The sequence below is a fragment of the Vidua chalybeata genome, chromosome 7 (assembly GCF_026979565.1).
Source record: "Vidua chalybeata isolate OUT-0048 chromosome 7, bVidCha1 merged haplotype, whole genome shotgun sequence".
Lineage (NCBI taxonomy): Eukaryota > Metazoa > Chordata > Aves > Passeriformes > Viduidae > Vidua > Vidua chalybeata.
In genome coordinates, this window is record NC_071536.1 from 8,144,966 (window position 1) to 8,159,709 (window position 14,744).

Below are 14,744 nucleotides of genomic sequence, written 5' to 3' on the forward strand. Positions count from 1 at the left end.
CTGTAGGGTTTGTATTGTATTTAGAAGCAGAATAAACAAAGTTTGAGTATATGGGCCTTATAAACAAACAAAGTTTGCATATGGGTCTTATAAACTAATCAACTGCCACACAAGTTTGACAAATGTTTCACAAAGTGTTGGTGTTTCTATAAAAAAAGAAGCAATTTTTCTACCAGGAGGACAAATTCTAAAATTCCTGAGGTTTTTTTCCCCTGTTCATGCAGGTTCCATTTTACTCATGTTTTACGAATGATTGCAACATAAGAAACAACAGTCAAGAATTACTAAAAGTTTATAAATTTCACTGAAATTGGTGAAGAGAAAATCTTATTCACTGGTACTGTCATAATTTATAAAGTGTGGTAGTCTTGGACACATTTATTATTTAGAATCTATAAGGAGTGCACTTGACTATTACATGCCTCATACTACTAGTTACCAAATCTGACAGTGTTTCAAAAATACTGAAATATTCTTTTTTTAGTATTTCTGAAGATAATTTGTTCCTCCAAAGAGCAACTGCCTTACAAATCCCTCTGTGTAACTCTGCAAGCAGCTAAATATCAACTGGAATGTGTTGGGTCATGGCAGGACTTCCTGAATTTAGTAATAAGTGAAAGCATCTCAAAAAAGCAATCAATATCACATCTGTTCTCAGTTGTTATAGTTCTGAACTGTTTTCAGTAATCCAGTTGATAACAGCATTATTTTTCACAGACCAAATACTGAATTTAAAGATAGTAATGCTCTTTGAAATAACATTTGAAGATTTTCTCTGTGCTTTTGATAAACTAGGAATAAAAATGGCAAAAACTAGTTAATAAATTATACACTTTACATAGAGTAAACTTCTATTATTTGTCAGGATCATTAAGCCTAATTTTAGAAGCTACCATAGAGAGAAATCCCAGCAGAAAGTTGAGTGAAACTTTATCTGCCTAGAGACTGATGGATTAATTATGGATCAACCTGATCATATGATAGCAATCATACTTTCATTCAAAAACAAATTTATAAAGTAAGTTTTCTAATTTTTAGCAGTATAGAGTTTTCTTAAAGGAAGATTAGAATTCAACTAAAACAGCAGGGATCTGGATTATGTATCAGGGTACAGTTGTTTAAGGACAAGATAGACATTTAGTAAAAGACTGATAGAGAAGCTGATGTTTTTGTCCAGAAGCTTTAGCCAATCCTGCATTAGATGCACTTGCATTTTTTTCCCAGCTATTTCCTATCTTTATTATATGATACTGACAATCAATTGGCTATAAGCCAGTCAATCAACAGGTATAACGTTGTGACTGTAGCAGAACCTGCTCAGAGCAAATGAAGATGCAAACCACAAGGCAACAAGCTTCTCAGAAGCCAATTCTTAACAGTAATTAGATTTATTTACCTGTGATCCCCTGTTCATATCAAGGCCATACCAAACAGGCTTTATGTCAGAGGACTTGCTGGCCCACCATGTTTTGCGGGGCACAGTGGATGGGTTGGCAGAAATGCAGGTCTCCCCAGTTTCCATGTTGCAGTACACTTTTATAGCATCTTCAACACATCCTTGGTTAGGATCAATCCAATATTCACCTACAAAGAATGTAAAACGTGACTGTTATATTACAAAGATTTTCGAAACAACTGGGAAGACATAAGCAGAAATATGTTGCAGCAGTGCAAAGCAGTGACCAAGGCCATGCTGGACTCGAGGCAGCCTCAGAGGGCAGAGAGCAGAGGTGTGAACACGCACCGCTCCTCTTGGAGGGGTGGCACAGCTTCAGGTCGTCACAGGTCCGCGCTGGGTGCTTCTTGGAGCCATCGGGGCTGCGCATGGTCTCGATCTGGCTGCTCAGGGACTTCAGCGTGGCGTGGACTCCTGGGTCTGTTTTATTGTGGTCATCAGGGGCTGCTTCATCTTCAGTAAACTCTGGTAGTGGATCCGCCATGGCATCGTCATAGTGTCCCATGATGTCACCGATGGCAGCAGTGAGGTGGCCTGGAGGCCCTGGAGGACCAGGAGGACCAGGCTCACCTGGTGGGCCCTAAGGTTCAAAACAAAAAGGCAACACAGGTCCAGTAGAATAAATACTATGCCAAATGACAGCAAAGCCTGCCACCAAAAACCCCCTCAAAACTTCGGGGCCAGTCACTCTAAAGCACAGGGAATAATTCAGATATAAAGAATTCACCTTTCAAATATCAGGGACAAGATATTAGAACTGCATATGAGGTATGTATTCACTCTGCTTCATGTCTTCTCTGATTGCCTTAATTCCTTGCTCAACTTTTTCTTACTCCTGATTTTAAAATTAATAGCTGGAAAAAGTCTCCAAGGAATGCCCTCACTTCCTTTGTTGTTAAACGTGTCCCTGCTTGTTCAGATCCCTGCCTAACAACTTTATTTCTTATAATTCCTGCTTTCCATAAGTTCCCTCAGGATTCTTTTCCTGGATGGAAAATGTGGCGCTAGAAACATCTATATATTTATCCAGCACAGTGCTGAGCTCTCTGGCCACAGAACTCTGGTCCTTCTGTGGGACAGAATCTACATCATCCTTACATGGAAGAGCAGGTGTTTTCCTGACTAAGCAAATTTTTCCAAATGGTGGGTTGTGAGGTCCTTCTGTCACCATGAACCAGGACACGTGAGAAGATATGTGTTAATAGACATATCTCACCCTGCCAGCCCTTCTGTGGCAACACAAAGTCTGTCATGTATCTCCAGCTGAATTTTGATGCTCTGCTGCACCAGGTGGTGGATCAGAACTGGCCTTTCCTTTGAGAGTCATTACTTCAGAACTCACAACTAGTGCTCCAAATGCACATACAGAGCACACATCCAAACTAACACACACTGTGTCTGAAAAGTGAAATCTCAACTTTTATTTCCTGTTTTTTGGTTCCAGCTTACAGCTGCATGCAAGCCCCCATGGAAAGCAAAACTAAAAATATTGGAATGTGGCATTTCTTGTGTGGTTTCATTACATAGCTGATAGAGACTTATTACATTCTCATGCTCTGCCATAGACTTTTCAAACAGGTCTTGGTGTCCAGACAGAAGTGGAGATACTGATAATTAGCAGAAATTCAAATGAAATAGGCAGAATATTAGCACATGATAAACACAGGAAACACCATGTCTTACCAGACAGAAAGTCAGCAAAAACTGTCTTCCTATTCTTGCCCATTATTTTGTTCTACCTCTTCCACAAAATAAGCAATATCAACTTTTTAATTCTCCACATGACCACCCAGATCACTCTTTTCTCAAATTTCTCTATTATTTTTTTTAATTTATCTCCTTGCAAATAGTTTAACTACCCTTTTTTTAGTATTTTGAATTGATGCATGTGGAACATGCCTGGGGCATTCAGCAAGGTTTAGGACTCTTTACAAAATGGTCAAACCAGTTTTCATCAGTAGTGAATCAGGTCATGGTTAGGTGTCTGTAAACCTCAGCCCAGCATGAAGGTCAGCTGGGCTCAGTGTTAGAGTTTGGGCTGTTTATTTGGAGTGAAGGATCTCCCTAACACATGGCACAGTGGAGGAGGGTGCTGGCAGGCAGGCAGGTGGCTGTGCTCACTCTGTGGGACTGCCAGCTTTGAGCTACTGCTGGCCTGTGCTTAGGACCCAGCTGGCCAAAGAGCCGTGTTGGACCACAGATCCAGCAGGATCCAGTAAGCCACCTGCAGAACTACATCCAGCTCAGCCTAAGGAGAGCACAGATGGATGAGACTGGGATCATCCCAGGTTCAGAAGATGAAAATGAGTAAGAAATGAACCCTTTCAATACAGTTACCCTGGATGTTTGTTGGAGAATCTACCGCATTTTATCATTTATCTTGAGCTCATAGATGTTCAAGAAAATAATGTGATGGACTATAAAAAAGAATCTGATTATTTGAAGATAACATTTCTCCCCATATTCCCATCAATTTACCTCAGGTCCAGCTTCTCCCACAGTCCCTCTAACACCAGGAGGCCCAATTGGCCCGAGTGGACCAGGACTTCCATCTTTTCCAGAAGGACCAACTGGACCTGGAGGACCCTAGAAAATACAGGAGACAGATGGAATGTATTTTATCATTTAATAACAAAATTTTACAAAACAGCCCATTATAAGCAATATCTTGTCAGGAAGCAATCTGATTACTTGTGCCTATTACCAAACTTTTTAAAATCACCTCTTTTCTTCTTCTGTAAAAGTAACAAGGTGGTTTAAAAGATGCTCTTCTCAAGTGAATCACCTCAGATAATGTAACTTGGCTCAGATGTATATCTTTCTCCTTAATCATTTAAGTGGGATCAGTTCCAGATTCCAGCTGCTGTACAGACTGGAGTAGCTTTTGTACACCCTCAGATACAGGCTCAGAGGTAGATGTAGATGCCTCCCTTGGATGTTACCAAGGGACAGTGTTTCTCCTTTATTTTTGAGTGAATGACATATATGGGGAATGAGTGGCAAAGCTGCCACGTGCATGGCTTTATATCAGCTGCAGCAAAAGTGTCTGTAAAAAGAGACTGCAGCCCTGTAGTCATTCTGAGCCAACATTTTTATCTACAAAAAACTACACTCATGACAAAGCTTTACTTGTTTATATTAAACAAGGTGATGTCTCAGCAAAAGATATTAGGTCAATGAGCATATGATATCAAAGTCGATAAAAGTCGTTGAAATACAAGTGATGCAGAAATAGACATCTGAGCAAGAAAAAAAAAACAAACCCCAAGCAAGAAAAACCTTAGAATTTATACTCACCCGAGGACCAAATGGGCCTGGAATGCCAGGACTGCCCTGTTCACCAATTGGACCCTAAAAAGAAGAAATCATAATATCATTGTGCCATTTATAGCATAGTACTTTAGTTTTAAGGCATTAGTGTGAGATACACACAATTTGGTATGGATAGGATTAAAAGGTACATAAACAATGGGTGGTACCTTTATCTTAATCCCTTAGTTACTTAATAAAATTTACTGGTGCTTGGTTGTAAAGCTGTTTGTCTAGAAAAGCCCTGGTTTCAAGGTATTTATATTCAGAGTGGCTTTACTTTTTTATATTTACAAGAGAGTAACTGACAGCTCTAACACCAAGTGAAAAGGTAATTTGGCTGTCAGGCTTTTTGTTGCTGCTGTTCCTGTGCAATGAGACTTCCAACATTTTCACAGCACCAGTGAATAAATGTTAAAAAAAAAGGCAAGCTTTCCTGTGATATTTCCATTCAATTGACAATGAAATCCTAAAGTTCTTGAAAATATTAGCAAGAGTCCTTTTGGGATTTTGCACTGGATTCCTTGACTCTAATGAATTCAAACACTGCCAAAAAGCATTTCACACTCTAAATTGCTTATCTCAAACTACCAGCTGTTGTGACCATCTTGTGCTGACAGGTCATTAACTGTAAGGGATTGGCTTTACAAAGGGAACAAGAATAGAACACACATCTTGCAACAACAGGTTTACATCATCATGCAACAGCATTTTAAAATTGCATTAAAAATATTAGCAAGTACAGACACCAGGCCACTCAAACATCTTGTGGGGAAAAAATAACTAGTTTGCTTTTTTTTTCCCACTTTAAATAACTATGTTCCTGATACACTCTTTAAGTACCAAGCAAATAAAATTATAGTAAAAGCAGAACAACTTACAGGAGGACCAGGAAGGCCTTGAAGTCCAGTGAAACCCCTGTGTCCCTTCTGGCCCCTATCACCTCGATCTCCATTGTCACCTTTGTCACCACGAGGTCCTTGGGGACCCTGTAAATATCAGTGATGAAATGTAAAATTATGAAATGGGAAAAAAACTCCAACCTCAAAACTCCCTCATTTGATTTTAGACACTGCAATCAGACCTCCTTCCCTTTTAAAGCTGGAAAGATGCTGATGTTGAGGCAGATCCAAGAATCTTAATTTTTTACCAAAAAATAAGTAAATAATTACAGAAAACTGTGCTGTGTTTAAATACAGTTGTAGCAAATTTACTCTATTCTTCTATATAACACAGTAAAAAAGCCACAGAACTGTACTAATGATAATAAATAATTTAGAAAACCAATTTTTTATATCAATGTATTTCTTTGCTTTACTGTATATGGCAGATGATTTTTGTTAAGGAGATTGAAATATTAAAGATCTCTCACAGACTCATTATGATATTTTCAGTATGAAATCATCCAGGCTGCATCTTCACTTCTCACAGCTTCTCTCACCTTCATTATGATTAAAGTACAACTGAAGTTACATTCCCTAACTACAGACAACAACATCCAGGCAGCACAAATACCTTGTTCCTATTACTGTCACAATTTCATTGTTAGTTTTGATAATTGCAAACTCCTTACACTAACTCAAGAATCATTGCAAAACGTGGCTGCTGTTTTCAATTCTATATTTCTCAGCTCAAATTACATGCTAAATTTCTCAATGCCAGATTCCAAATAGTTTATCTATGGCATCATTATCACTAACTACTCAATAAACTTTACTGTCTCTCAAATGACATCTGCTTAGGGACAGGACAACATTGTTTTGAATTTCTCAAGTTTGCAATTAACTTTCTGTTCCAGGCTTGGATTGTAAAAGACTTATGTAACATAAAAAAAGAGGAGTTTTGTTTATTTTCCTTTCCAGACTGAAGTTGGAAGTTCATGAGTTGAATTAAGGCCTTTTAATAGGAACAGGTGATTTTGTTGTATTTCTGCCATTTTTATCTAAAAACATCCCTTTTTGTTAAGTGTTCATTTCCTTACTCTTTATTTAGTTCAGACTCCAGCCATTTGCTAACTCAGGTCCTGCCATTATCCAGACAGCAACATGCTCCAAATAAAGAGGCTTCCAAAGCACTACTGGAGTATCCAAATACAAATACCCATATCTGTGCAGTTTTGCAGCTCAGAACTACCTGCACCCACTTGCAGCCAGAACACAAGGTGAAGCCGTGCTTGGCATTCTAATTTGGGCTGAATTCCTCACACACTTTCCTCAGTGGTATCTCAGACAAAGCCACAGTGACCATGGGCAACTTACAGGCAAACCTCTTTTTCCTGCACGGCCTGGGGGACCCATTGGACCTCGAGAACCCTACAAAGATTGCATACAGAAAGAATGTGAGGCAATGCATGAAAACCACACACAATAATTTTTGATAAACAAGGTATTTTTTAAAAAAGCCTCACTTACAGTTTCACCTCTTTGACCTGCATCTCCTGGAGGGCCAACAGGACCCGGAGTTCCTGGGCCTCCTGGAGAACCTGGTAAGCCTGCAGGGCCAGGTTCACCACGATCACCCTGCAAAGCAGAATTTCAACTGTTTATCTAAAGAGGACTGTTCCAGACCAATGCAACAAAACTGTAGCACTGCCAGTCTATTTTTGAGCAATTGCAACCTACAAAGATATTCCTGCTGCAAGAACTCAAGTCTGAGTTTGTGGAAGCAGATGTTCTTAGCCTCTTAGCCAGGCATCCTCAGCTTTGAGAGGTACTATATTCAAAGCTGGGATACACTTTCAGAACAAGCTCTCCATCAGGTTAACTGAATGAAAAGAAAATCTACAATAAGTCAAGAATAAAATGGGGATTTGCAGAAGAAAATTAAGAAAAGAATATATTCTTACACGTTCTCCAACAGCTCCATCTCGTCCAGGAGTACCATCATTACCAGCAGGTCCCTGGAGTTATGGAATAAAAATAGAGCTATTGATTCACTCTGTAATCCTGCATTTCTAGAAGAATTCGAAAGTTGTTCTCCACCTCTAACTTCAAGTCAAGGAGAATGACCACGTCTTTCTTGCATGCAACAATGCTGTAATACTTACTTCTGGACCAGCTTCACCTACAGGCCCAGTGGCACCTGACTGGCCAATAGGTCCTGGGGGACCTTTGTCACCAGGTGGCCCTGTGGGACCTTGCTTTCCTGGAGTACCCTAAAAAAAGATGACAAATATAATATTAAAATTTTAATCACAAAACAAAGCAAGCACTAAAAACCTGCTGCCTGACAAACTACTCATTAATCTAGAATGAAATACCATCTAAATTTGTAAATGAAAAAAACTCCTGATATTTCAAGAAAAGGTTCTTACAGAATTTGAATATGTATTTAATATACTTTGTATTTTTAAGAAGTTACTGAAAAATCAGTAAGTCTGATGTCATTATCTGCAATAGGTATGGTGATTTAGATTTCAGAAAAATATAATGCAGTTTGAAATAACTAACATGATTTTTCTGTCTCAACACCAACAAACCTTGTGAGCCTGGAAAAATTTCTGGCCAACTTTAGCTATAAAGTGACTTCATGGATCCAGTGGTAATGACAGATCCTCCATATCAATCCTTTTACTAATTGTCTATTTATTTGCTTGATTTACTGGATCATTAGGCTATCCAACAAATATCTATAAATGCTACATGAATGCAAAGAGAGCTGAAAGTGGCAATTTGGAAGGCTGTAGTTCACAATTTAATAAACAGTGCTTGCAGAGTATTTACTCACAGTTGGGTACCTAATGAGAGTGCGAGGTTGTCTTTTTCAGGGATCAAGTTTTAAGTCAAATAGGAACATTTTAGACAAAAGCCTTAATGCTATTACTCACTCTTAATTCAGGTTCTGACTTTCCATTATGGCAGAAACAAAAAGGAAGTAAACCTTCCACCTCATGCATCTGCATGAGATTAAGTTCTTTGTTATTCTCTCTCTATTCACTCCTGCAACTGGAGTTTTCCAGCTTTCTCCTCATGCTAAGGAGCACTACACTGCAAATCCCACACAGAAATTCCCCAGCTGGTGGCACATGGCCTGGTGGTCACTTACTGCAGGCCCTGGCAGCCCAGGCATGCCTCTCTCGCCTCGCTGTCCTGGCATTCCAACAATTCCCCTTTGACCAGTAGTTCCTGCTGGACCGGGGGGGCCATCTGGGCCCTGAAATCCACACAGGAGGAAGCAATGTCACTGTCATGTCAGCAGCAACAAACAAAGAGAGCAAGCCCGGAGCTGGTGGAGGGACAGTCAAAGGACGTACCGGCTGCCCGTCATCCCCCGGGTCACCCTTGTCCCCAGGGCCACCAGGAGGCCCGGTTGGCCCTCGGTCTCCCACACGGCCATGAGAACCAGGATCACCACGAAGACCTGGGGGACCTTCTTTTCCTGGTTCACCAATAGGCCCAGCAGGCCCTGGGGCTCCCTAAAAAAATGAAAATACATCATTACATTGGACCCTTTTCTGATGAGGACAATAAAATTCTAAGGACTGTGTTTCAATTAAATATAAATGCATGCTCTGAGGCTAACATATGTGAATGAGCTAAAGCTATTATCATCTCTTTTATGATCAAATAAATGAAATGAAATGAAATAAATATCAAATTATGTCCAAGTTCCACCCATGTCCCCCCACCAATTTTCAATTCCAAACTCACTCATTTAAAAGACACTTCATTTTGTCTCTCTCTTTTTTGTTTTTTTCTTTCACCTCAAGTATATAACCACTGCTAGAAAACTCACCTTTGCCCATTCTTTCTAATATCATCAAACTAAAGTCCACATCCAAACTTTTCATTTCCATGGTACAAAATAGTGCTTCAACAGACCTTTGTTCATTTCTCAAATACTTTTAAAAGACTTCACGTGTCTATAAAGTTTTCCATAAACTTCACTTTTGATAACCTTACAATGACTGGATGTCTTTTTTTCATCATAACGTTAAAAGGCATATGAAGCATGACAGTTCTCTGTGTGGAGGTCAACCCTCAACTTGATCCACAGCTAGTATTTTTTATAGTTTTTCTGAAAATGTTTGAACAGAGGAGATTTTGTGTTTGAGGGTTTGAGTTTATTTTAATGGAACTTATGAGAAACTCCACCAATGAGAGAGCTCAGCAGAGATTCTTTCTTTTCCAAAAACAATTGTAATTTCAGTCACCACTAAAAGGAGAAAAAGTAAAATATAGAGGAAAATATAAGTTGGGTTTTTTTATTCCTCCAAGTAATCAAGTCATTGAAGCAATGTGAGCAGCAATTTGAAAGCCTATTTAACCCAAAGGAAAGCTTTGGACCAATATCAGGCATTGAACCAAGTTGAAGACTAATGAGTTTTATTTAATGATGCAAACAATCAGTCACAGAAGTCAGTGCTGACAAACTGTTCTCCTCAATAGCATCAGGCCATAAACACTGGCTCACCATTCTTCCTTTATTTAACCTTCAAATTCTTGGTGACCACTTTATAAAACATACCTACTAGGAAAATCATAATTAACTTACAGTAGGTCCTGGAGGCCCCACTCTTCCAGCAGATCCTGGGAATCCAGTAGCACCCTAAAAAAAGCTCCTTTTTAATGCCATCTTTATCAAAAGAAACACCTCAAATGTTCTTGGCTGAATTAGTGAGCAAATTATATTTACATACTGAAAAAACAAGCTGAGATAAGGAATAATATTATATTACATAATACACATTACATAAAATTTCTGTATTAGATTATCTGCAGCCAGGTCTCAACACATTATATCTACTTACAGGTGGACCCTGAGTTCCTCTACCACCTTTCAGACCAGGAACACCTGGAGGGCCCTAAAAGGAAAGGAGAAAGAGAGGGATGATAGTGAACACCCAGAACTTTTTAAATGAACAAGACCAGCCTATGTCACTGGTTCTGTAATGATTTTATTCGTACTTACTGGAGGACCATGAGACCCAGCAAGACCCTGTGGTCCTGGAGATCCAGCATCTCCTTTCTGTCCAGGTTCTCCAGGTTCACCTTTCACACCAGGCTGACCATCAGGGCCCTATAAGAAAAATTATTTAGAAGAAACATCAGGGCAGGCAACACCAAATCATTCCTAAGAAAATAATTCTGTAGATAATTTTAAAAGGGTAAAAATAAAACTACCAAGGGTAAAAATCAGTCCAGAAAACACTGCATTTGTTTAATGATTCAGCATGGTCTTTAGAAGATCACACATGACATTTTCTAAACATTCTGTGAAGGCAGTATTTTCATTTAAAATATTTTACTTATCTAGCTCACATTTTTCTTCTCTTTAGATATTCTGTTTTCCTCAGTGGCTACAAAACAAACATTGTCTTTTCTAGGCTTTTTTTCCCATCAAGGGAAACAGGTGCAAGACTGTGAAAGGGATCCTGAAACAGGATATTTAGGCTGTGGGAAAGCTGAGGGTATTCCAGTCCATCTGGTCCATCACCTCGTTCCAGCCTTCACTACTCATGGTGCAAATCTTTGCTACCTTCAGTAGACACTTTTTAACTTCCCTCATTTTAATCTCAAAGGAGCAACATAACATACTAATGAAAATATGAAATCTGGTAAGCAATTACATAATCTTAACAAGAAAACCACTTTTCAAATGTCTAGGGCGCTTGTTGGCCCTTTCCTGCCCTTGATATACTGATGGGAGAAAGAAACAGCTCTTTTTGCAGCAAGAATGTAACTCCTGATCCAGAACTCCACAATATTATTCATAATGAAGAAAATGAAGTGTGTCAAAAGCGTGAGGAAAAGAAACTCATTAGTGTTCCAAAACACATACCGGGGGGCCAGCAAAACCAACAGCGCCAGTTGGGCCATTTTCTCCTCGGGAACCCTGGTCAGAAAAATTCAAATAACTGTATTTAACAACCATCTTTCTGCAGATAGTATCAGTTACAGTTCAATATATCAGAAAGGATGTTAACTATTTACTGTCATAAGTGTCATTATACTTTTGCTCTATTAATCAGACTCACATGATCTTTTAATCATAAAATAAAGGATGTTAGCTATGATGTTAAAAGCTGCCATGTGTTCAAGACTATATTGAGCTTTCAGAATTCAGAGATGGAAGACACAGGTGAATATTAAAACAGCATTAGGAGAAATTCTGGTCACAACCCACCCCTTCCAGGGATGGCCAAAGAGCACACACTTCATTCAACCTACCACTCCAATCACACTGGGGAAAAAAAACAGTAGTTCAAAGATGGACTCTTCTATAAGGTCACAACAGGCTTCAACTGAGATTTCCACTCAACATTTGCTTGGAAAAGAAGTAGCTGAAGGCTGCCAACTCCAGCACTCCCTTAAAGGGTGGAAGCTGCTCCAAGTTATACTGGAAATAAGAGTGTTCTGATTTATGACATGGACATAATCAATTTCAAGCAGTATGAAGGATGTAGAAGGGCTGAGCCTCTAATTCCCTAATTGAAGTCAACCCTTAAAATACTTCAAATCACTAATAGATGGAAGATGACAAGAGTTACATAACTGGATGAACTAAGGATTACCTCTGCGCTTTGCCCATTAAATATTTGTTTATGTGCAGCGGTATCTGCTAGGGGCATGCTTTTGAAAACATTGACACAATTACAAGTGGTGGCATAGTTTCAGAAGTGAGGTAAGTGAGGGTGATTCTATAAAGTTTGCCCTAAAACAAATATAGGTCACAGGAAGAAAATTTGGTAATACTTTTGCAAGTGCACAGCAACAAGTTAGAACTTCACACTTGGCTACAGAGAAAGGGAAGGAAAAAAGGGGAAAATATATCAGCAAATAAGAAAAATGCCTGGAGTTTGGATCAGTGTTAGGTATTGTTAACTTATACCAGACAAAATAAAAAGCATGTTTACTCACAGGGTTTCCACGAGAACCAGGAGGACCAACTAGACCTCGAGGACCTGGTTCACCCTTAAAATAAAATGAAAGAATTTTATTTCCCAAGTAACTAACTTGTTTGGTCATTAAAATGCTAATGAAGTCTGAAAATATTAAGAAACTTCAGTAGGGAAAGGAATAAAAATCAGTTTACCTTTTCACCAGTGGGACCTGCTGGACCCATTGGGCCTATTGGACCAGGGAGACCCTTTTGAACAAATTAAGATGATAGGAAGTTAGAAAAGTGATGCTCCAAAAAAGACAGTTTAAAACTTATCATATATTACCATTCCCTTTTTCATTCCTTTGAATTCTACTTTATCTTTGGAAACTTCTTTTGTCTTCTTTATCTAAAATTGACTTTCAATTCCTCTCCCAACGACCAAACTCCCCACAAAAGATCTGCTTTCCTTCATTCTCTCTTTCTTCTCTAAGTTCATCATCTGCTTTATGCAGTATTCATGAATAAGGCTAATGATATTAAAAAAAAAAAGCCCCAGCTTTATTTTACTCTCTCAAAAAGGAATCAAGTCTTTTTCCCCACCTGCACAGTGCTGTTTCTTTTATGCTAGTAGTTAACTTTTTAAATTAATTGTAATGTATCCATCATTTTTTCTGAAGATTCATTTTGATCTTACAAACTACTCAAAAATGTCCTTTATCTCTTTATAAGGCAGGCAAATACGTTGCAAACTCTCCTTCCAAATCCACCAATTCCACCATTACTTCAGCTGATCATTACTTCACCTGTTCATTAACTACCATAAGCTCTAAACATCCCTTATAATGACTAAGAACTGCTCTGTGTCTTTGGATAATGTTTGATTTATACAACCAATTCCAGCTCACAGATGATAACTTTATTAGAGCTTCTGTATAGGGTTTCTCAAAAAATTTTTCCTCTTTGGCAATTAAATGTAGTCCGTGTATTTTGACTGTACCTCAGACTTCCAAATGCTTAGTGGCTAGTACTTCAGCTGGTTTGCACAACCCAAGAATCTCAGATATATTCTCAATTCATGTAAAAAGTAACTCAAATAACATCTGGGAAGGAAAAATGGTCAGTGCATACAAAGAAAACCCAGTGCAATTGCGATTATTGGACAGTTGGTCTGTGCAGCAGTGTGTGTGCAATGTGTCTTGAACACATCTTGAGCAGACTAGAGTTATTATTAATGCAATGGAGATTCAAAACTTTCCAGAAGTGCCAGCAACTTACTGCTTATGTGAAGCTTAGTACATTGACAGGAATTTTCACCTGTGAAATTCAGGACAGTTTGTGGGCAACTCAATGCAGACAATAAGGAGGCATCTGCCTTAGTCCAAAACTGAGAGCTGGAAGGTTTGCTTTTTGCCTGTTCATCTCTGCCTGTTCATTTTTTCATATTTTTTACTATAGTCAACTTAGTCGAATCCCAAATCAACTGTGAATCCTTTCCATTGAGCTCTTAACCCGCATTATTGATGATACCAAATAGGGGCTTGGAACATAAACTCCCCATAATGTTGTGCACAGCAGTCTTGAAAAACTTAAAGACTTGGAGGGTGAGGTAATGACTGTAAACACATGACATACCATGATAACACTGCGGAGTGTTTAACTCCACAAGGTGAGTCCCCTAGCACAGTAAACAAACTGTGTGTGAAGAGCAGGTCTAAAGAGAGGGACAGATTTACTTACTCTTGCCCCATCGTTGCCAGCTGTACCTTCAGCACCTTTCTCACCTACGCCGCCCTATGGAAAACACCCAGAAAATCCCAGTTATGGCACTGAAGGCTGAGTAGGTCATACCCTGGAATAACTGCAGTGTTAAGGGACAGACAGGTCATGCTACTCAAGAGGACAGCAATAAACACACTTACTCTATCACCCTTAGGGCCAGGTGTTCCAGCAATCCCTCTCTCTCCAGGCATGCCCTGAAGGCCTGGTGGTCCTGGATCTCCAGGTGTCCCACTAGGGCCTGGGCTTCCCTGGAACAAAAAACAAGTTGTTGCCTATTCATCTGAGAAGCATCTTTGTCTCCAGGCTGCATAACATGTTGTGCCTGTGTTGAAATCTCTGAGGTACAATTTAAAGTAATAATTTTATCTGAAATTTG

General features: G+C 39.1%; 1 protein-coding gene across 2 annotated transcripts in view; it reads right to left on the reverse strand.

Annotated features, from left to right (window-relative positions):
* Positions 1–14,744, reverse strand: part of COL5A2 (collagen type V alpha 2 chain) — a 98,472-nt gene that overhangs the window by 3,207 nt on the left and 80,521 nt on the right. For both annotated transcript variants that reach the window (XM_053947652.1, XM_053947651.1), the window contains exons 34-52: positions 14,509–14,616; positions 14,327–14,380; positions 12,800–12,853; positions 12,625–12,678; positions 11,546–11,599; positions 10,676–10,783; positions 10,515–10,568; positions 10,259–10,312; positions 9,018–9,179; positions 8,810–8,917; positions 7,812–7,919; positions 7,611–7,664; positions 7,177–7,284; positions 7,024–7,077; positions 5,647–5,754; positions 4,754–4,807; positions 3,935–4,042; positions 1,745–2,036; positions 1,397–1,584 (exon numbers count right to left, since the gene is read on the reverse strand). In XM_053947652.1, the coding sequence (XP_053803627.1) occupies positions 1,397–1,584; positions 1,745–2,036; positions 3,935–4,042; positions 4,754–4,807; positions 5,647–5,754; positions 7,024–7,077; positions 7,177–7,284; positions 7,611–7,664; positions 7,812–7,919; positions 8,810–8,917; positions 9,018–9,179; positions 10,259–10,312; positions 10,515–10,568; positions 10,676–10,783; positions 11,546–11,599; positions 12,625–12,678; positions 12,800–12,853; positions 14,327–14,380; positions 14,509–14,616 (1,884 nt within the window). The remainder of the gene's footprint in view (positions 1–1,396; positions 1,585–1,744; positions 2,037–3,934; positions 4,043–4,753; positions 4,808–5,646; positions 5,755–7,023; positions 7,078–7,176; positions 7,285–7,610; positions 7,665–7,811; positions 7,920–8,809; positions 8,918–9,017; positions 9,180–10,258; positions 10,313–10,514; positions 10,569–10,675; positions 10,784–11,545; positions 11,600–12,624; positions 12,679–12,799; positions 12,854–14,326; positions 14,381–14,508; positions 14,617–14,744) is intronic.